This window comes from Mustela nivalis (genome assembly GCF_964662115.1).
Source record: "Mustela nivalis genome assembly, chromosome: 6".
NCBI classification, from domain to species: Eukaryota; Metazoa; Chordata; class Mammalia; order Carnivora; family Mustelidae; genus Mustela; species Mustela nivalis.
The window spans coordinates 153,992,013-154,015,349 of NC_139025.1; the positions used below are offsets into that span (position 1 = coordinate 153,992,013).

The following is a 23,337-nucleotide window of genomic DNA, read 5'->3' on the forward strand; positions in this document are numbered from 1 at the left end:
TCCGTTCAGGGCCTGGCAGCTCGCTTGTTTTCAGGGCTGAACAGTATCCCATCGTGGGGTTGCATCCCAGTGTATGAACGCATTCCCCTGTGGGGGGCCGTCTTGGTTTCTTCCAGATTTGGGCAATTATGAACAAAGGTGCTGTACACACCCGCGTGCAGGATTTTGTGTGGACACAAGTTTGCAGCTCCTTTACCTAAATGCCAAGGAGCCCAAGTGCTGGGTCATATGGCGAGACTCTGTTTCGTTTTCTAAGAAACCAGCAAATTGTCTTTCCAAGTGGTTGCGCCGTATTGCCCTCCCGCCCTGAGACAGAGAGAGTTTCTGTTGTTCCACATCCTCACCAGCAGGTGTCCTCAATGCTCTCTATTGCTGCCAGTCTACTGTGTATGTAGTAGTGGCTCATTGTTTTCTTCTGCATTTCCTGATGCCCTCTGATGCGGGAGGTCCTTCCAGGTGCTCACTTGCCATGTAGATCTTCTCTGGTGGGGTATTTACACTTTGGCCCACTTTTTAATTAGGTTGTTGGTAAATTTTGGATAATAATCCTTCATAGATGTGTGTGTGTGTGTGTGTGTGTGTACACAACAATGTGTATGCTGTATATTTTGGATAACAGTTGTGTTTTTGGCAATGATTTTATCCTATTCTGTGGCTTGTCTTCTAATTCCCTTGATACTGTCTTTCATAGAGCAATTTTTTTTTTTAATTTTTAAAGATTTTATTTACATATTGAGAGAGAGAGCCAGGGGAGGAGGAAAGGGAGAAAGACAAGCAGGCTCCATGCTGAGCATAAATCCTGATGTGGAACTAGATCTCAGGACACTGACATCATGACTGAGCCGAAATCAGATGCTTAACCAACCAAGTCAACCAAGTGCCCCAGCAGTCTTCCTAATTTTAAAAAAGTCCAAGCTAGTCAATTATTCCTTTTATAGCTAAATCAGACAAATGCTGATCAAAATAATTCTGGTATGATTTTATAGAAAAAGGAGACTTAAACAAAAAAAAATTAATACAGGTAAAGTCACCATGTAAATGTAATACCTGCTTTAGATCATGAAGATACAATTCTAAGCTTGTTTGCATCTTCTATAGCCCCCCTCACGTGGACATAACAATATTTTGTTAGAAAGCGTAGATTTTTATCCTGCTCCCTAGATACTCCTAGATCAAGCAGATACACATCAGAAAGTGTGTAGACTATTTAAACAATTCAATTAACCAGAGCAGATTATAGTTTCTCCTCAGACATACATAAAAATTTTATAAAAAATAATCGTGCATAGGGTTGTCAAACAATTGTCAGTAACTACAATGGCCTGGCATAGTACCATGCTTTCTGAGAACAACACCATCAGCCATAAAGCATGATGAAAAGACAGATTTGTGATGCCAGAGGTTAGGAGTGGTCAGAGGCTGGGTGTGATGGTTAAGGGGTAGTGAAAAGGGGTTTGGGGGGGATGGAGCTGCTCTGTATCTTGACTGGAGTGGTGGTTACACAGATGTACATGTGGGGTAACAGCACAGAACTACACATACATCATAACTGTGTTAGATTTCTGGTTTGAATGTCCTACATAGTTATCATAGAAGATGCCAACATTGGGGAAAACTGGGTGAAGGTGTACTACTTGTACTTTGCCACCATATAGGAATCTACAATTATATCAAAGTAATTCAAAAAAACTTTGCAGAAGATTAACTGGAAAATACTCACACATCTGAAAATTAAGAATCACACCTTCTAAATAACTCATTGGTCGAAGAAGAAATTATGTTGGTAATGTTAAAGCATTTGGAACTAAATGATCATGGAAATTTAGATATCAACTCTTGTGAAATGCAGCTGAAGAGAAAGCTATACTCATAGAAGTTGCCATCTTAAATGCTTATTTAAAGAGAGATGAGGTTGAAAATAATTAATGAACTAATCTTCAAAGGAAGCAGGGAAGAAATAATACTAGAGATAATAACAAGATTTATGAGACATGCAAGAGGCAGATGGACAAAATTAAAAGCTGGTTTTGGGAAAATATTTTAAAATATTGGTGAAATTCCAGTAAAATTAATCAAGAAAGAAAAAGAGAGAAAACAAATAACATGAGGGGTTAGGAGGGGACATGGTTACACATGTAATACAGATTAAAAAGATAAGAGAATACTATAAACAACTTTATGGAATAAATTTGAACAATTAGGTAAAATGAAAAAATCTGAGGAAAGAAAAACTTCATCAAAATCAACTCAAGAAAAAGTTAGGAAATCTTTAGAAGTCTGTAAAAATTAAGAAATACCCAAGCAAGAGAATTCTAGGGTCAGATGGTTTTACTGAAGAATTCTACCAAACGTTTAAAGAATTAACATCAATTGCATACAGACATCTCCAGAAAATAGGAAAGAATAGTTCCCAATTAATTTTCTGATATTAGTATTTCTTTAGTACTAAAGCCAGAAAAAGACAGTAAGACAAAAAGAAAAGAAAAGAAAAGAAAATTACAGATCAATATTATCGTAATTGCAGAGGTAGAAATCCTTAACAAAATACTACCAAATAAAATTCACCAGTGGATAAAGACAACTATGCCTGATAACCATGTGGGGTTATTCCAAGGATGCAGAGATAGTTCATTCAAAAATCAATTAAGGTAATCTATAAGGTAATCTACTGTATTAACAGGCTAACAAAGAAAAATCAGATGATCATATCAATCAATGCAGAAAAGCATCTGATGAAATTAAGCACCTATTCATAACATACACTCTCAGAATACCAGGGCTAAAGGAGAACACAAAACCCATAGCTAACCACACTCTTAATGAGTAAAACTGAATGTTTTACCTCTGAGATTGGGTACAAGGCAAGAAAACCTAATCTCAACCCTGAATCAACTTGGTACTGAAGGTTCTAGCCATTGCAATAAGGCAACAACAACAAAAATGAAAGGCTTCAGAAAGGAAGAAACCAATTTTCCCTTATTTGTAGATGACATGATTGTCTACATAGAACATCCCAAGGCATCTATGAAAATAATTCATAGAACAAATAAGTGAGTTCAACAATTTGCAGGGTACAAACTAGACATAACAAAAATCAATTCTATTTCTTTCTATGAGCAATGAACACAGAGACACTAAAATTTAAATGCATACCATTGACAAACACTCAAAAATATAGTTAGGTATAAGTATAAGGAAACATATACAGGACTTGTATGCTGCAAACCAAAAAAAAAAAAAAAAAAAAAAAACCACTAATAAAGAAATTAAAGATCTCAGTGGATAGAGACACATAATCATATTCATAGATTGGAAAACTCAGCAAAGATTAATTCTCCCCAAATTCATGTATAAAGTTCATGTGATTCCTGCTAAAATCCCAGCAAGATTTTTTATAGACATAGACAAAATTACTCTAAAATTTATATGGAAATGCCAAGAAACTAGAATAGTTAAAAACAACTTTGAAAAAAACAACAATAAAATAGGAGAAATGCACCTACCTGATTTCAGGATGAATTTTGTCGCTACAGTTACCAAAAATGTGTGGTACTGGAAGAGGGATATACATATAGAAAAGAGAACCCAGAAATGGATGTACACCAATATACCCACCTGATTTATAACAAAGGAGCATATACAACTTTTTGGAGGCAAGATGGTCCTTTTAACAAACAATTCTGGTACCAAGTGAATGTTGATACGTTTGGGGAGGCAGGTGGAGACAGAGGAAGCTTGGCCCACATCTCTCATCTCATACAAAAATTAACTCAAAATGGAACTATGTGTAAACTATAGAAATTTTAGAAAATGTCAAAACTCTACTATCTTAATCACTACATTTAAAAATAAGCATGTTCTCTTGTATGGAGGTTTCTCTGTCTTTGCTTACTTGATTATATGTCTATTTGATGCATACTTTTAGAAAAAAAAAATGGAAGAAAACTTTCAGGATCTAGAGCCAGGGAAAGAATTCTTAAACTGGACGCCAAAGACAATTCATAAAAGGAAAAATTGATAAACTGGACTTCAACCAAATAAAAAAATTTGCTCTATGATAGTTCACATTAAGATGTAAAGACAAGCTGCAGTTCTGGAGAAAATACTTGCAAGCAACATGTACAAAAAAGATGAGTACTTGGAATTTGTAAAGAATTCTTAGAAATCCACAAGAAAAATAACAATCTAACCCAAAAATGGGCAAAACACATGAACAGTCTTTTCACTGAAGAGGCAAATAAGCACCTGAAAAGATGTTCAATGCCATCAGCCATGATGAAATGCAGATTAGGGGCGCCTGGGTGGCTCAGTGGGTTAAGCCGCTGCCTTCGGCTCAGGTCATGATCTCAGGGTCCTGGGATCGAGTCCCGCATCGGGCTCTCTGCTCGGCAGGGAGCCTGCTTCCCTCTCTCTCTCTCTCTGCCTGCCTCTCCATCTACTTGTGATTTCTCTCTGTCAAATAAATAAATAAAATCTTTAAAAAAAAATGCAGATTAACACCACAGTGAGATATCACTGCAAACCTAAAATAAAAAATAGTGGCATCGAATACTGTCAAGAGTGCAGAGAAACTGGATCACTCATACTCTGTTTATGTGTATGTGAAATGGGGTGGTCACTCTGGAAAACCGTTGGGCAGTTTCTTTAAAAATAAAACGTGTAACTATTTGTACAACTCTTGTCCCCAAGATTACGCACCATCTGATACCATTTGTATGATGATCTTGAAATGATGAAAGCGTAGATAGAGTTGCCATCGGTGAAGGTGGAAAGGGAGATGGCTATAAAGGGGCAACAGGAAAAATCCTTGAAGGAATGGAGATATTCCGTACATTGACTGCATGGATACCGATAACCCAGTTGTGATACTATACTATCATTATCCAACATGTTACCCTTGAGAGTAGCTAAGATATATGGATCTCTCCGTGTTATTTTCTTACAAATTTAGGTGAATCTACAATAATCTTGAAATAATTTAATTTTAAAAACTGTTTTAAAATTGCATTAACAATGCCAGAAAAGAGTTAGAAAATAGAATTCTTTAAAAAGGTAACATTTAGGGGCACCTGGGTGGCTCGGTGGGTTAAAGCCTCTGCCTTCAGCTCAGGTCATGATCTCAGGATCCTGGCATAGAGCCCTGCATCAGGCTCCCTGCTCGGCAGAGAGCCTGCTACCCCCTCCCCTGCCGTCTGCCTCTCTGCCTACTTGTGATCTCTGTCTGTCAAAAAAAATAAAACAAAATCTTAAAAAAAAAAAAAGAGGTAACATTTACAATTGTATCAGAAAATAAAGAATGTCTAGGAACTAAATCTAAGGAAAGATACAAAAGATCTTTCTGAAGAAAATTACAAAACTTACTGAAGGGCATAAAATAAGTCCTAAATAATGGAGAGATAAGTTATATTTACAAAAATGGAAGACTTAATATTGTAGAGTCATTTATAATTTTAACATAGTATGAATCAAAATTACAAGTGTTTGTTAGAACATTAAAAACAGATCCTTAAATTTTAATTAAGAATCAAAGGGTGTCGAATAGACACATACTTAAGTAAGCAAAGACAGAGAAACTTCTATACAAGAGAACATGCTTATTTTTAAATGTAGTGATTAAGATAGTACAGTTTTGACATAAGGATAATAAAATGACCAACAGAGCAGAATAGGGAGCCTTGAACAGCTGCGTGTTCATGGGAGAAAATCTGATTTGTAAGAGAATTAACACTGTACTTTTGAGGGGAAAGATGAATAATCCAACAAGGGGGCTGGGACAACTGGTCAACCACGTGGACCCAATGTAACATACGCCCACATTTGAAAACATCAGTTCCAGGTGGATTAAACACATAAATATAAAAGGCAAAACCATAAGATGTTCAGAGGACAATAGAAGAAGATAGACATTATAATAAAACATGTTTACTTTAGGAAATTTGAAGCAAGATGCAAAACAGCACAAACTATAGACACATGAGTGGTAAACTTCCCATTAAAATGAAGAACTTCGGGGCGCCTGGGTGGCTCAGTGGTTAAGCCGCTGCCTTCGGCTCAGGTCATGATCTCAGGGTCCTGGGATCGAGTCCCGCATCGGGCTCTCTGCTCAGCAGGGAGCCTGCTTCCTCCTCTCTCTCTCTCTGCCTGCCTCTCTGCCTACTTGTGATTTCTCTCTGTCAAATAAATAAATAAAATCTTTAAAAAAAAAAAAAAAATGAAGAACTTCATGGGGGACCTGGGTGGCTCAGTTGGTTAGGTGTCTGAGTCTTGATTTTGGTTCAGGTCATGATCCCAGGGTCATGGTATCAAGCCCTGCATCAAGCTCTGTGAGTCTGCTTGAGATTCTCCGTCTCCCCGTCTCCCTCTGTCCATCCTATGTGTCACAGGGAGGGAGTAGGCTCTCAGCTTGGGGTTACCTTAAACTGTGATCCAGAGCACAGTCAAGCCACTACTTTTTACACAGGGACCCCACAAGTGGCAGATCTGAGGAGATTCACCTTCCTCTGGGAGGGGCAGGGCTGCAGGAATCTGCTGGGTGCTAGGTTTGGAGACTCCAAACAGAGCTGTGCATCAAAAATAGTAAAGCTCAGTCACAGGCCAGTTGAGCTCAGAGTGCAGCCAGAGACCAAGGAGCCAGGAGGAATTGACTGCTTTTATCTGAGGGCGCACTGAGGAGTGGGGCCCCAAGCTCTCGCATCCTCTGGGCTGGAGATTGGGAGGCTGCCATTTGCATTCCAGTCCTCCAAAGCAGTACAGAAAGCATTCAGGGAACAAAATCTCCAAGAGCAAACTTGAGCAGATGCCTTAGACCAGCCCCTGGCAAGGGAGATGCAGTTCCACCTCAGGCAAAGACATCTGAGAATCACAGCAACAGGCCCCTCCCCAGAAGATCAGCAAGAATGTCCCGCCAGACCAAGTTCACCGATCAATGAGAACTGCGGAACTCCACAGCTAGGGGAACGCAACACGCAGAATTCAGGGCTTTCTCCCCATGATTCTTTAGTCGTTCAAAGTTAGATTTTTTTTTTAATTTTATTTTTTTCTTATTCTATTTTTTAAATTTTTCCTCTTCCTATTTTTTAACTTTTTTAAGCTATTTTATCTTATCAATGTCTTTTTAAAAAATCTTCCTTAGGGACGCCTGGGCGGCTCAGTAGGTTAAGCAGCTGCCTTCGGCTCAGGTCATGATCCCAGCGTCCTGGGATCGAGTCCCGCATCGGGCTCCTTGCTCGGCAGGGAGTCTGCTTCTCCCTCTGCCTCTGCCTGCCATTCTGTCTGCCTGTGCTTGCGCTCTGTATCTCTCTCTCTCTCTAACAAATAAATAAAAATCTTTTTTAAAAAAATCTTCCTTAATTTTCATTGTTATAGTCCTATTTTATCCCTTCATTGTATTTAACCTTATTTTTTGTAGACAGATAGGTTTCTCTTTCTTTAAAATTTTGGGATACAGTTTCTTCTAACAGATCAAAATATACCCTAAAGCTAGCGCATGACTTTGTACTAGTCTCCAGCCCGATCACATTCTTTCCTCCTTTGTTTTTCTTTTCTTCAAACAACTTCTGATCTTATCAATTTCTTTTTTAGATTCTCTTTGAGTTTTGATCTTTACAGTCATATTCCATCCCTTCATCATGTTTACCTTCATTTTTGTATATATATAAATTTTTCTTTCTTTAAAATTTGGGGAGGCAGTTTCTTCTAACAGGCCAAAATACACCCAAAATCAAGTGTGTGGCTCTGTTCTATTCACCAGTTGTTGTTGTTTTCTCCTTTCTTCTCTCCACCTCCCCCACCCCCCCCACCCTGTTTCAGGTCTCTTCCAATTTGGGTAGTGTGTATTTTTCTGGGGTTGTTGCTACCCTTTCAGTATTGTGTTCTCCCATTCATCTCTTCTTATCTGGGCAAAATGACAAGGCAGGAAACCTCACCTCAAAAACAAGAAAAAGAGACAGTACCGACAGCTAGGGACCTAATCAATATAGTCATTAGCAAGGTGTCAGAACTAGAGTTCAGAATGACGAGGTGCTAGTTGGGCTCTAAAAAGGCATGGAAGATACTACAGAGTCCCTTTCTGGAGAATAAAATCCCCTTGGAGAAATAAGAGAACTAAAATCTAACCCAAATGAAATTTTTAAAAAGCTATTAATGAGGTACAATAAAGACTGGAGAACATCCTACTGAAGAATGAATGGGTCAACCAGGAAATTAAAGAACTTAAAAAATTCAGGGAAACCAACGAAAATGAAACACAACTGTTCAAACCCTTTTGGGACACAGCAAAGGCGGTCCTGGGAGGAAAGTATATAGCAATCCAAGCCTTTCTCAAGAAACAAGAAAGGTCTCAAGTACACAACCTAACCCTACCCCTAAAGGAGCTGGAGAAAGAACAAGAAAGAAAGCCCAAGCCCAGCAGGAGAAGAGAAGTCATAAAGATCAGAGCAGAAATCAATGAAATAGAAACCAAAAGAACAGTAGAACAGATCAATGAAACTAGGAGCTGGTTCTCCTAGTTAGTAAGAATTAATAAGATTGTTAAACCCCTAGCCAGACTTACCAACCCCAAATTAATAAAATCATGAATGAAAGAGGAGCGATCACAACCAACACCAAAGAAAGACAAAAAATTTTAAGAATATATTGTGAGCAACTATACACCAGCAAATTTGACAATCTGGGAGAAATGGATGGAGACATATAAACTACCAAAACTGGACCAGGAAGAAATAGAGAACCTGAACAGACCCATAACCTGTAAGGAGACTGAAGTAGTCATCAAAAATCTCCCAAAAAACAGGAGTCCAGGGTCAGACGGCTTCCCGGCGGAATTCTACCAAACATTTAAAGAAGAATTAATACCTATTCTCCTGAAACTGTTCCAGAAAATAGAAATGGAAGGAAAACTTCCAAACTCATTTTATGAGGCCAGCATCACCTTGATCCCAAAACCAGGCAAAGACCCCATCAAAAAGGAGAATTACAGACCAATATCCTTGATGAACACAGATGCAAAAATTCGCACCAAAATACTAGCCAATGGGATACAACAGTACATTAAAAGGATGTGGTGTACATGTGTGTGTGTGTGTGTGTGTGTGTGTGTGTGTGTGTGTGTGTGTATGAATTCTGCTCAGTCATCCAAATAAATGAAATCTTGCCATTTGCAATGATGTGGTTGGAACTAGAGGGTATTATGCTAAGTGAAATAAGTCAATCAGGGAAAGACAATTATCACATGATCTCCCCGATATGAGGAATTTGAGAGGCAGGGTGGGAGTGGGAGGGGGAGGGAGGGAAAAAAATGAACCAAGATGGGACCATGGAGGAAGACAAACCAAAAGAGACACTTAATCTCAGGAAACAAACTGAGTGTTGCTGAAGGGGTTGGAGGGGTGGGTGGGAGAGGGTGTCTGGGCGATGGACATTGGGGAGGGTGTGTGCTATGGTGAGTGCTGTGAGCTGTGTGGGACCGATGATTCACAGACCTGTACCCCTGAAGCAAATAATACATTACATGTTAATTTTTAAAAAATGGTAGAATGGATCAAGAGTGTGTTCACACAATAGAATACCACAAAGCAGTGGGACAAAATCAATAAACTACAAAACGAAGCGGAATGAGTGAATTTCTAGAACATACTTTGAGTAACAGGAGCAAGTCTGCCAAGGAGCAGTCACTGGGCGGTTCCACCTATATTATCCTCAAAAATCAGTAGGACCGACGCTCCCCAAGTTCCAGGACAAGATGGCGTCCACCCACTCTCTTCCTCCCGGCAAAATACAAGTAAATACCCTGGAAGTTATTCAACAGAGAGCAATAAAATAATTCTGAACGCCAGAAAGGTGACAGCTAATGGGGAGGGAACTCAGGACTTGAAACAATATGAGGAGTTTCCCTGGCTTGCTGCTGACCTACTGTACACCCAGACTAGGTGCTGGAGAGACCCGTAAACTAGCACAGCAGATAGACAAACACAAGAGACAAACAGACAAAAGTGTTCTCTCTTGCCTGCCCAAAAGGTCAGGAAAGAGGGGAAATCAACAAGACCAGAGGAAGCCAACCAGGCCACCAGTTTGTGGCCCCAACTCCATACAGCAATGGCGGCAGCAGAGCCCCAGGCTGACCCAGGCCCCACCGCAGAGCGAGGACACAAGCTCGGGAGGTCCATCCGCCTGCGAGGTCTGTCCACCCCAGCAGACGGAACTGCAAGCAGCACGTGAGAAGTCCAGTAGTTCCAGAGAAATAGAGCCGACCAGAATAACACAGCAAGGGCTCCAAACACTGAAATGTCATTACAGGGGAAGTCCACAAAAATAGTCCAGAACCACACGCTCAATTTAAGTAGGTGCCGCCAGCTGAAACAGGAGGTTAAATCAGATCAAGGGACTGAACATACTAATGGAAATAGCCAAGATACAATTCATGGTCACATTTAGCATCTAGAACCAGGAACACGTAATTTGAACGACAGCAAGTGAATGGTTAAAGCCAACACTGAGGGGAATCTGGGGTCAGAATCCTCTGGCGAGGATTATAAAGCCGCCTGCATAAAAATGCTTTCGGGGGTGGCGCCTTGGTGGTTCAGTTGTCAAGTGTGTGCCTTTGGCTCAGGTCATGATCCCAGGGTCCTGGGATCGAGCCCCGCATCGGGCTCTCTGCTCAGCGGGGAACCTGCTTCTCCCTCTCCCACTCCCCCTGCTTGTGTTCCCTCTCTTGCTGTCTCTCTCTGTGTCAAATAAATAAATAATCTTTTTAAAAGAATGCTTTAACGGTCACTTACCAATTCTCTCCAAACAAAGGAAAAATGAGGAGATATCAACAAAGAAGTAGAAGGGTTTTGTTTTGTTTTTTTAAGAAGCACATGGAGATTTAAAGAACAGAATATAAGAAATCCAAAGAGATCAACCTCAAGGTACTTCACAATCCAATTCCTGAGAACTAAAGACAAAGAAAAAAAGCCTTAAGAACAACCAGACAGAAACGACACATCTATAAAAACAAAACCCAACAAAAACCCACTAACACAAATGAGGGATTTCACCTCTGAAAATGGGAGAGGGCAGAAGGAAGAAGTGGAGGAAAGTTTATGTCAACTGTATAACCTCTGTCCATCGACCATACCCCTCTGGGAGGAAGCGGAAATAAAGATGTTCTCAGAGGAAGGGAAAGCCAGCAGAGGCTCCGCTAGCAGATCTCCCCCTTACGGAATGGCTGGAGGACGCTCTCCGAATACAAAGAAAAAAACAGCAGCTGGAAAGCTCAGAGAGGGAGGAAACGCGGCAGAATGGGTAAAAACAGAATTAAAGTTAGTAGATCAGCTTTCCCTTCGTGAGTTTCATGGCTGGAGCAAAAGTTATACCCCTACCTGCGGCGGGGCCCACTGGTTGCACAGGGGACCCTGGAAGTAGTAGAACTCCAGCACCAAGGTGGGGGTACGTTCAGCCCCCCGCGCTGAAAACTATCAGACCTCATAAATGAACCGAGACGGAGCTCCAGGTCATGTTCCAGGGGTCCGTGGGACGGAGAGAGCAGAGAAATGATGGAGGAGGAAGCAGAGGGAACAGGCAGAAAGGTTGGCTCCAGAGTTCAGGGCAAGACTGGCTTCTTAAACTTGGGGGTTGGAATGCAAATATCCAGGGTATCTTCATTTTTTTTTTTAACAGTGTAGGTACATTGTATAAATTTTTATAGTCTCAACACTTCCTAAAATATTTTTTTTAATTTTATTTATTTATTTGACAGAGACCACAAGTAAGCAGAGAGGCAGGCAGAGAGAGAGGGGGAAGGAGGCTCCCAGCTGAGCAGAGAGCCCGACGCGGGACTCGATCCCAGGACCCTGGGATCATGACCTGAGCCGAAGGCAGCGGCTTAACCCACTGAGCCACCCAGGTGCCCCCCTAAAATATTTTTTAACGATCCTGAAGTCATCCATTCCAAGTCTTCTATGTGGCGGATTCTCAACGCAGCCTTTAACGTTCTTCCAGGCTTGTCCAAAGCTGGGCGGAAGCCCCAACAGACACGATCGGGTCTTCCTGCCGGAGCCTGACACGTGTGTGTTTCTGTGATCGATTGGTGTTGTGCGATCGGGAGGCCTGGCACGCCCCTGAAATGCAGAGGGAGACGGTGGTTTCCTGTAGGGGTGCCGGAGGGGGGGAGGGTCAGAGGAAGTTTCCTGCAGATGGCCCACGGGTGCGGAGCCCTACAGAGAGGATGCCCAAGGTTAGGGCTCATGGAAATAAGTCGGGAAGCTACTGCAGGCGAGAGCAGCAAGGGCAGAGGCTCAAAGACAGTAACCAGCGGGCCATGCGCAAGGAATAGGGAAGCCCTCGGGGGGCTGGAATGGTCGTGAGGAGGGCCGTATCGAGAAGCAGAATTGGAAACGTCGGTGGTTTACTACTGCCTCCTAGTCTCCCCTGTGGTCGTCTTCTTCCCCCCAAACCCCTTCTCACGGACCAAAGGGGTCCCAGTAGAACCAATGAGATTCAAAAGACCAGCTTCCAGGCCAAGAGTTCCAAATGCCCTTTGAGAATGGAAACGGGGACCAGAAGGCCCGTGGAGGCGGGGGGCCGGGCAGCAGGTGCCTGTGAATCACCCCTGCGGGCCTCGGCTCCCACTGCTGGCGCGTGGACCACCGTCCCTCGCATCCTCCTCGCCGCACACGGTGGGGGTGGGGGGGTGCGGCTGCTGCTCCGTGGGAGTCCCGGAGCTCCGAGCTTCCCTCCCAGGGGCCGCTCTCAGCCTCTCCAAGCTGCTTTTCTGTGGCAGGAAGAGGCAAGCGGCCAAAGGATTGGGTTTCCCCACCGGCCAAGGCAGCCTGGGCCTCAAAGCCACAGTCTGAGAGGCTCCCAGGCAGCGAACGGCAGGAACTCGGCCGCTCAGGGAGGCCCCGACCACCCTCCCTCCGCCCCCGGCACCAGCCCCGACTCAGACGCTCGCTCTGACCTCACCCAGCCTGAGTCACCCAGCGGGAGTGCTGACTTGGCCTGACCGATATTTTGAATTTGTGAAGAAAAGCAGGACGGGCCCCACTACAGAGGCCTTTCCCACGTGGATCAAAGCATGTTGCATTCTTCCAGGAGGACCGCCCTGAGGGAGGACCTCCCACGCAACTGCTCTCCCCTGCCACAGCCCCCCTCCCAGAGGGGGCGTCCGGTGACCCCAGCCGGCGGGATGCGTGGAGCGCGGTGCAGCGGACACCCTCACGGCGGCTCAGAAAGCCGAGGCCAGCTCGGGCTCCGTCAGGACACTCTGCCTCAGCTGTCCTCGCCGATGCGACCGTTGTTTCTAGAGCTGTACTGGGTGCCAGTTTCCAATCCCACCCAGTTCCATCAAAGGACCGCCCGCTCCAAGCTGAGCAAATGCAGGGCCTGAAGCCAAGGTGCCGATCCGGTAATATTCAGCCCGAGAGAAAGTCAGAAACCGGTGAGGTAGGAGGCGTCAGACTGCACCCCGCGGAGCTTGGGCCGGCACCTCTGCTGGTCTCCCCTTCTACTGTCCTGCCAAGGGCAATCACACCCTTGGTGTACACACCCCTAGGCTGCCCCCTGCTGGAGGCAGCGATCACAGAACTGCAGGCGGCCCCACCGGACAGGGCTCTGGGCAGTGCAGGAGCAGCAGGACAGAGGACACAGTGGCCAGTGACCCAGAGCCAAGAGATGGCTCTGCCCTGTGTCCCCTCACTCTGACGCAGAACCCTGAGCGCCCCTCTGAACTTGACTATCCGCGTTCTTATGAGGGGACATTTGTCCAGGTAGGAGGGAAGATCACATGTTTTTAGACAGGTGTGACCACGGGCACTAACGTAAATGAGCACTGACTGGACAGACCAATAATAAGGACCTGTTCTTGGGATTCACGTATACAGAGAAGGAAAATGCATGAGAATAATGTCAAAAAAGTGGGCATGTGTGTGTTCTAAGGCCTCGGTATCGTCTGAGAACGAATAAAAGTACTCATTTATATGAGACTCAGACACATTCAGGATTATGTTTTATATTTTAACGATTAAAAGCATCGTGAAAAAATGTATAACAGACAAGCCAGTCGAAGGGGAAAGGGAGTAGTGAAAAAATATATTAACCTAAAAGAGGGTCATGGGAGAGAGAAAACCAAGTGTAAATCAATACTTTTTATGAGAAGATAAAGATTGTAGGTGAAGAAAATGAACCCATTATATGCTGCTTACATGAGATACTCCTTAAATACACAAACACAGGTTGATGGTTAAAAAAAAAAAAGGAGAAAATAACCAAAAGACATTAGGTTAAGCTTTACTCATAGCAAATAATTTTTTTAGCAAAAATCTACCCCTAGACAAAAGATGGAGATTTGTCGATTATAAAGTGATAATACCCCAGGAAAATATTTTTTTAATTCTAAATGTCTGTGCACATAAAATATATACCTTCAAAATGTATAAAGCAAAAACTGACGGCACTGAAAGGAGAAACAGATCCACCGTCATCGCTGGAGTCTGACCCACGACTCCCAGGAACCAACTGAAGAACAGGAGCAGGAAAGGGAAGCAGATCTGGAAAATGTGGTTGTTGAACTTGATCTAAGAGACATGCCTGAAACACTGCCACAGAAACAACCTGCATACTCTGTCTCAAGAAGTTTCCACGGTTAAACTTATTTACAATACGCTCTCTTCTCTGACTCTAGAATAATCAGTCTAGGAATGAGTATAGAGAGGGACACACTAGAAATTCCCCAGCTGCCTGAAAATTAAACAACCCACTTCTAAATAAACCATGGGTCACCCTAGAAATCACAATAGAACACATACACTATCTAAAATAATGAAAACATGGACTATCAGAGTTTATTGATGAAGCCACTAAATTTTGAAGGAAATCTGTAGCCATAAATTACAAAAAAATTAAAATGCTGAAGATCAATTATGCAAGCTGCCATCTCAAAAAGCTAGCGAAAAAAAAAAAGAACAAAACGTTGGACGTGAAGAATGGAGAGGAAAGGAATTGTAAGCATAAGGGCAGGGGTTAATTAGAACCCATGGACAGAGAAATCCAGCAAAATGAGGAGCTGATCCTTGGGGAATGGACACGCTCGGGAATGGCAGATGGGTTAAGGGGAAAAAAGAGAGAGGGCGAGGAACAGGCAGCCACACCAGCTCCTGCCGATCTCTGAAAGGTAACACGCACACACCCATAGGCGGGCAGGGAAAGCTGGGGCCGTCAGAATCGGATGAATGGTTTGTGTCGATGTCCCAGTGCTGGTTGTGACATTTTACTACCGTTTTGCAAAACGTTTACCCTTGGGAGAAACTGGGAGAGAATACACAGCATCTCTCTGGATTCTTCTTTAAAAATATTTATTTATTTATTTATTTATTTATTTATTTATTTATTTGAGAGATAGGCTGAGAGAGAGAAAGAGAGAGAGAGAGAGAGATCACAGAGACAGAGGGAGAAGCAGACTCCCCACTGAGCAGGGAGCCCAAGGCAGGATTCGATCTCAGGACGCTGATTTATGACCCGAGCCTAAACCAGACGCTTAACTGACTGAGCTACCCAGGCATCTTTCTCCAAACTATTCTTTACAACATCATGTGACTCTAACCATTATCTCAACAAAAATGCCAGTGAAAATGTACTTCGATTTACAAATGACTTTATGCTAATAAATTCTGAAACTCGGTTGAAAAAATTTCTGAAACGAAAATGCATGTTACCAAAATCGATACTGGAAGAAACTAAAAACAAAACAAAACAAAACAAAAAACCCTGAATATTCTTGTAGCTATTAAGTAGATTTGGTGAAAATTTAAGACCTTTCCACAAAGAGATCTCCAGGCCCAGATGGGTTCGCAGGTGAATTTTCCCAACCGTTCAAAAAAGTATAGTGCCTGTATTAGTTAAACCATCCCAAAAGATGAAAAAGAGGAAATGTTTCCTAACTCATTTCATTAGGTTAGCATACACACTCGTGATGTGAAAACCAGACAAGGGCATCACAAGAAACAAATTTTAGGTCACTCTTTCCCACATACAGAAATGGCAAGACTCACAAGCGAAACATTTCCATATCAAAGCCACAGTTGCACCCAAAGGATAACAGATCTTAGCTAAGTTGAGTCCTGGGATGCCAGGAGTGTCACGTTGTCTTAAGATTTTAAAAAGTCAATCAGTCCAAGTTACCACATTCATAAGAAAAAAGCAGGGAAAAAAAAAAACCCACCATATGATTATCTCAATAAAAGCTGAAAAAAATCATGTGATAGAACGGGACAACTGATGTGGGGAAAAATAAGACTTCTTGTCTAAATACAAATACTGAGAAACTTCCTCAATCCAATAAAGGACACCTACAACAAAACCAGGGCAAGCATCATACTTAATTGCAAAATAATGAAACTTTCCTCTTGAGATCAGAAGGAGACAAGGTGCTACCGGCAGCGCCGGCCAGTGAGACTGAGGAAGAAAAACTATAAAAATTGGAAGGAGGAGACAGAACTCTGATCATTCAAACACAGTGGAAACACGGCTGTCTCTTGCAAAAAACAAATGTGAACTCTAGAGTCAGACTTGGGAGAGCTCTATCGTGCCGACAGATGGGGGGATTCAAGACTTGGAAGGTATCAGTTCTCTTCAAATAAACCTCTGGGGTCAAGGCAATCCCATAAAAGTCCCAATAGCATAACCAAGTGTAGTTGGAAGAACAAAGCTAGAGGACTTACCAGATATCAAAAAAAAAAAAATTATAAAACTGTCATAATTAAAACTGTGTGATATTAGTGTGGAGGAATAAAAAAGACTAATGGATCGTAATGAGAGAACAGAAAACTCGGACAAATGATAGATACGTGTGTAGGCAGGTGACAGATACGGTTCTTGACTTTTTTTTAATGATAATACCGCTCTGCAGGGAAGCCTGTGCAGGCTCATCAAAAAATCGTGCTAGGGGAAAAAAAAAAAAATCATGCTGGATCACTCAGATATCCATACAGGGAAAAAAGGTTTAAATATGTATTTCATAATGCATACAAAATCGACTTCATATGAATTAAAGATTCAAATGTGAAAGGTAAAGCAGCACCGCTTCTAGGAGAAATGTGGGGAAATGCCTTCATGAGTTTGCAGCAGACAATGACTTCCTTAAAAGGATCCTGTCATCCTGCCCCCCCCCCCCCCGGGGAGACCCGGACCAGCCAGGAGCAGCAGTCCGGTTTAGTTTTGCAATACTTGACTTGCTTTAGGAATTATTCAACTTCGAAAACTATAAAATAAAAAAATAGAAAGATCCCATCGTGAAATGCAAATCAGCCCAATGAGGCATCAGCTCACACCTGTCGGAAGGGCTAAAATCAACAACACGGGAAACAAGTGTCGGCAAGAGCGCGGAGAGCAAGGGACCCTCATGCACTGCGAGTGGGCGTGCACACTGGGGTAGCCTCTGCGGGAAACAGTATGGGGGCTCCTCGAAAAATTAAAATTAAAGCTGCCCTACGGCCCAGCAATCACACTACTGGGTATTTGCCCCCAAAATACAAAAATACTGATTCAAAGGGATACATGTACCCCAGTATGTATAGCGGCTTTATTTATAGTAACGAAGATATGGAATCATTCCACAGGACTATCGATAGAGGAATGGATAAAGAAGATGTGGTGTAGACACACAGTGGAATATTATGCAGCCATGAAAAAGAATAGACTCTTGCCATTTGCAGCAACAGGGCTGGAGTTAGAGAGTATTATGCAAAGTGAAATAAATCACTCAGAGGAAGACAAATACCATACGATTTCACTTAAAAATAGAACTTAAGAAATGAATAGGGTAAAAAGAGAGACAAACCAAGAAACAGACTCTTAACTGTAGAGAACACACTGCTGGTCACCAGCGGGGAGGAGGGTAGAGGGTGGGGGAAACAGGTGATGGGGACCAAGGAGGGCACCTGTGGTGATCAGCATGGATGAGGTATGAGAGTAGTAAATCACTACGTCATACACCTGAATCTAATATTACACTGTATGTGAACACCACTGGAATTAAAGTATTAAAGAATAATAATTTAAAAATGAAACTGGACACCTGGGCGGCTCAGTCAGTTAAGCATTTGCCTTTGACTCAGGTCATGATCCCAGTGTCCTTGGATCACATCCCATGTCAGGCTCCCCTGCTTAGCGGGGGTCTTTTTCTCCCTCTACCCCTGCCCCCTGCTCATGATCTCTCTCTTTCACACACTCTCTGTCTCTCAAATAAATAAATAAAATCTTTTGAAAAAATCTCTTTCAAATAAATAAAATCTTTGTAAAAATGTGTTTCAAAAAATGAAACAAAGAGGTTCCCTTTCGGGTGCCTGGGAGGCTCAGTGGGTTAAAGCCTCTGCCTTCCGCTCAGGTCATGATCTCGGGGTCCTGGGATCGAGTCCTGCGTCGGGCTCTCTGCTCAGCAGGGAGCCTGCTTCCTCCTCTCTCTCTGCCTGCCTCTCTGCCTACTTGTGATTTCTGTCTGTCAAATAAACAAATAAAATGTTTTTAAAAAATTAAAAAAGAGGTTCCCTTTCGTGCACCTGGAGCCAGGCTTCCACGGGCGGACGCAGACGTGTCTCCTCCCTCCACGATCTCCCCTGTCTTCCCGCCCTCATCCGACCTGCACACCCGCCGCCGCTCTGGTCCCTCCTTGCACTCCCTATTTCCTTTCTCCACACGGGCCGAGCCTCCAGGAGGGGCGGGCAGGAGGACCCCTGCTCGACCTGAGCTCAGCCTCGCCTTCCGGGATCACCGAGATTTCACAGTCACTTGGCAGGACACATTCACCTATTCACCTCCAGGGAGGTGCCATCGGAGGAGCATAAACCCTGCTACGGCACAGAGCTCCGGGGACATGGAAGACAGCCCACAAGGCTCCTTCGAGGATCTAGTTCTGCTACTCGTCCTCTGCGTGAGACCCTCCCCTAAGAAAGCGGAACAAGAAACGCCATGGCTTGGACGAGGGGACAAGGGACAGGATTCACTGGGCTCACACCTGTCCCCTTCTCCAGAGCAGGAGCTCCCTGAGGGAAGGAACAGTAGCCAATGCTACTTAATGCATTTCTTAATCCCCAGGGGGTAGAGAGCTAGCTATAGCCCAGGGGTAGCAGGTGCTTAGCCAGCGTTTGGGGAAACCAAAGGAAAGGGGAGGAGGGACACGGGAGGGACACGGGAGGAGCACAGTCCGGGCGAGGCCTCAGTGCCGCCCGCCGGAGCTTCCTTCCCTCTGCCCGGGCGTCCTACCCAAAGGGCATTTTGAAATACTCTTTCCGCTCGGAAAAAAAGTGGGTCTGGAATAGCCAAAGGGTCTGAGCATTTCTTCCTTTTCAAGGTCTAGGCCTGATAAACTGAGTATTTTTATTTGTTGGGTTAGAGTCTAGTTATCAACGTTCTTCCACTTGAATTCACCTCCGGGGGGCCTGCAAGCTCCCCCTGAAGCAGGAGCCTCACCGGCGCCTTCTCGCACGACGCGGGTTCGATGCCCGCCCCGGACTTTGCACGTTCCTGCCCCAACGCGGGTTCGATGCCCGCCCCGGACTCTGCGGGTCCCCGCCCGGCCCTGGCACACCCCCGGGCACTCACTTCCTCAGCCCTCATTGTGCCAAGCACAACGCCTCCAAAAAGGCTTTTTTTTTTTTTTTTTTCCATTTGGCTGTTTGTCTAACTTCCTCTTTAATTTTCATATGAGGCGTTTCTCGAGGAGAGACTGATGTCACGGGGCCTCTTTCCAGATACTGTTTTGAAATCAGTGTAACCACGGCGCTGCTGGACACTGAGGAGTCCATCTGGGCCAACTGAGTCACACCCGGGCACAGGGCGGGGCAGGAGCTGGGGCAAGCACTAGAGCGTCCCTCCAAAAGAGGGAGGGAGGGGTGTGTTATTCGACTCTAAGGCACCCCCAGGAAGAACATCGGGACCAGCTGTCACCTTTGCCCTTACGTCCTGTCCTGGCGCTCCTGATAGGAGACGCGCCCAGACACTGAACCCTCAGTTGCTTAGAACTCGAGGCCTGGATGGCTCAGGATCACCTATGCTCCTCAGAAGGAAAACAAGAGCTCAGGTTGGGTTCCAACCTGGCCAGTAGCCCTCCCGGGCTTCCCGGGCCATCCTTGCTCCCCGCCGGACTCAGCTGTGCCCATTACCCGCTCCCCGCCTCCCAGCCTCAGTCCACGCCCCTCCTGTCCTATTGGGAGGGCTCAGGCCATACCAGCAGAAGTCATGTCATAGGTGACAGAGCAGCCCGTGCTGAGTGAGGCCCTTGGGGAAGCTGCTTAAGTCTGGAGACCTCCATGGCTATCTCATCTCTGGAGCCCAACAGCCCAACCTGGGGCGGGGGGTGGTCCCTGATAGTGTTTATTGTACGCATGCTAAGCACTGGTTTTCCTCCTCAAGGAAGCAAGCTGTGCAAAGGTCCTGGACCCCTCCACGGGCACTGGAATGTCTTCCCGACTTTCTGTTGACAATCGTGTGCCTGTGCCAGTAGGGGTGGGACAGACCCTTCCCGGCTGGCCCGTTGCCGGGTAAGCTGCATGAGCTCCAAGGTTCTGGGCTGCTTGGACCCTTGAGAAATCCCACCTTGGACGGAAGGCTGAAGGCACAGTATTGGACAGAGAATCAGCCTCTATCGCCTGGTGCCTTGCCATTTCCATCTTGTGATGACACAACTTGAAATACGTCCTAATGGAAGAGAAGTCATTCTGAATTTTGGCCGAATTTTCAGCTTTCCTTGACTCCTCACCTCTGTTTGCTGCAGCACGCACACCTGTGTGGGGACCGGCAGGGGCACCTGGCAGACGCTCATGGCCGGCACTGAGGGAGCAAATGCACTGATCCTCTCCTCCTTGCCCAGAGTGACCTGAGGTCTGTTCCCCACCCGGGCCCCGTAAGTCAGTGACCTGACATGCGCGTATGCCAGAGAGCGTCTGCCTGAATTGAGAACATGCCAGTGTGCTGACCCCTGCCCAGCATTTTCCAGCAGGGACCCAGGCTCAGTTTGCCTCCTACTGACACAGCATCTCACTGAATCTCTCAAGTGAGAAGGTTGACTGAGCCTGGTTCCCTATCACGCTCCTCATTACCATTCCGGTGAGCCCTGCCTCAGCTTCTTCCTTGCTTTTGTTCAGAATTAGAACTCTCTGCCTTCCTGACCTCCGAGTGAAGGGGTTCAAAGACCTTCGTTCGGAGCCCCCGAAACCAACCACAGACTCTTCCGACCGTGCCGGCCCTGGGCATACCTTCATGAAGAGTAGCCTCCGGCAGCTCTTGCCTCGGTCGCCTCCGGCTGCTTGGACTTGAACCACCTCGGAGGCCAGCGCCAGATCAGGAATGCTGCCGGGCCCAGCCTCCGATGTGTCTGCCAGCTGCACCGACGAGTGCAAAATCCCCTCCTTGCCCTGGCCCAGGGAGATCTCGAAAGGATCCGGGTATCTCTCCTCGGGGCTTGAGCCGTCGTCACTGGTCTTAGCGTTACAGAGCATCAGGGACCGGGAGATGGACCGCAGTTTTGTAGATTTCCTGCTCCTTCCAGAACGGCCGTGCGGGTCCATCCTCAGAGAGGAGGTGAGGCTGCCCTTCTTCTTCTCCTGGTCTGCGGCCCTCGGGGGGCGGGTGGTGACTGGACTGGGCTTAGCTGCCACGTCGTGGGTCCCTGGAGGAAAGAGGAAGCAGAAAGAAGCAGTGTGACTCGCTACTGACAAGTGGAGTGGGGCAGAGGCCTGGAGCAGAGCCACGGGAGCCGATGCCCATGTGGCAGGGCACGGGGGAGATCAAACTTTGGTGGCACTGGCCCGCCCACGTGGCCCACCTCATGGGGTCTGGGGGACCCAAGTGTTTACCACCCCCTCCATTCTCCGAAACCAGAGCTTCTCTTCTCCAAACCCTCACTCTGCAGACAGAGAAACCAAGGCACAGAACAAGGAAACGCAGACCTAAAGGCCCAAAGCACCGTGGCAGAAAAGCAGTCGTCAGAGTCCCGGGATGTCTTTAGGGACAGAGGTCCAAGCTTTGTGACATCTGTGCTTCCAACCAGTCTGCAGGGGCTCCAGTCTATGGAGCAGGCTCGGGGTGATGGGGACAAGGATGTACCTGCCTGCCCCTTGCACCACCGCTGGTGAGTCCTGAGGCATCTGCAGAGAAACCCCAGAGTCCAGGAGCCCCGTCTGAGGACGGCTGCTGCCTTGTCCTCCTTTCCAGATGCAGAGCCTATGACCCGGGTTGGGAGTGTGGCCAGTGCGGACCCTCCAGGGCTGATTGCATCTAAGAGACGGTAGCGCAGGGGAACACCCGCACACAGCAGGTGCTTGGCAAACCAGTGTGCCCTTCCCTGGGCCCAAGGTCACACCCCGGCCAGGGGCTCCTGCTCCTTCGTCCATCCCCTGTCCCCAACTCTCCCAGCCCGACAGAGGGAGGACCGGCCTCAGACACCTGTCAACCCCGTCTCTCGGTTCCCAGCCCGCCCTGCTCGGCGTCACCGTGAGGCCCCTCCCTCGGCTTCAGTCTCCACGAGGCAGGTGACGAAGGGGTCCATCCAGAGCTCCTGACTCAGGCCCAAGCCACAAAGGAGAGCCAGTGTCAGAACAGCAGACCCTGGGGCCGCTGCGGGGGCACAGCCGGGGTTGAATAAGGAAGAGCAGAGCCTTTTCAACATTCCTAACTAGAAGCGCTTGCAGAGCCCCCCCAAGGAGAATTCCTTCTTAAAGGAAGATTGTTTTTCTTCAACCCCCATGTGGCACCCAGTGATCGTTTTCTGCATCAGCTCCTTAATGTCATCCGTTTACTCACCATCTACAGCAACCTCAGCCATGACTACAGAAGAATGAATGAAAAAATGTGGGAAAGCCCAGGATATGTCGGCGTCGCTCTTGAGACGTTAGTACAAACTAACCAGATATTAGGATATTGGTCCATTTCGTCCAGCCACCGCCTTCCCAGCATCTCAAGTCCCATCTATGGCCTTCCAGCTTAAGTAAGGGAGAACCTCCTCCGCAGGTGGAGTCAGCCCTGTGCTGAGCCCCGTGCCTGGCTGCAGGTGCTGAACCCTGCATGGGACACCCCCAGCCCCGAGCACAGGGGACACCCCAGCCCCGAGCACAGGGAACACCCCAGCCCCGAGCACAGGGGATACTACAGCCCCGAGCACAGGGGACACTCCAGCCCCGAGCACAGGGGACACCCCAGCCCCGAGCACAGGGGACACCCCAGCCCCGAGCACAGGGGACACCCAGAGCTGCCCACCAAACCCTCAGCTCTGGCCAACAGCTGCCCAGAGTTTCCACAGTGAGTCTGATCCTACATTCTCAGGAATGACTGTTTCAAAACATTCCCTTCTTAGAAACTGGATTTCCCTCC

At 45.9% G+C, this 23,337-nt stretch overlaps 1 protein-coding gene across 2 annotated transcripts in view; it reads right to left on the bottom strand.

The window, feature by feature from the left end:
• The window catches only part of IL16 (interleukin 16), a 96,852-nt gene that overhangs the window by 48,566 nt on the left and 24,949 nt on the right, over window positions 1-23,337 (bottom strand). For both annotated transcript variants that reach the window (XM_082736216.1, XM_082736217.1), the window contains one exon: window positions 21,225-21,637. In XM_082736216.1, coding sequence (XP_082592342.1) covers window positions 21,225-21,637 — 413 coding nt within the window. The remainder of the gene's footprint in view (window positions 1-21,224; window positions 21,638-23,337) is intronic.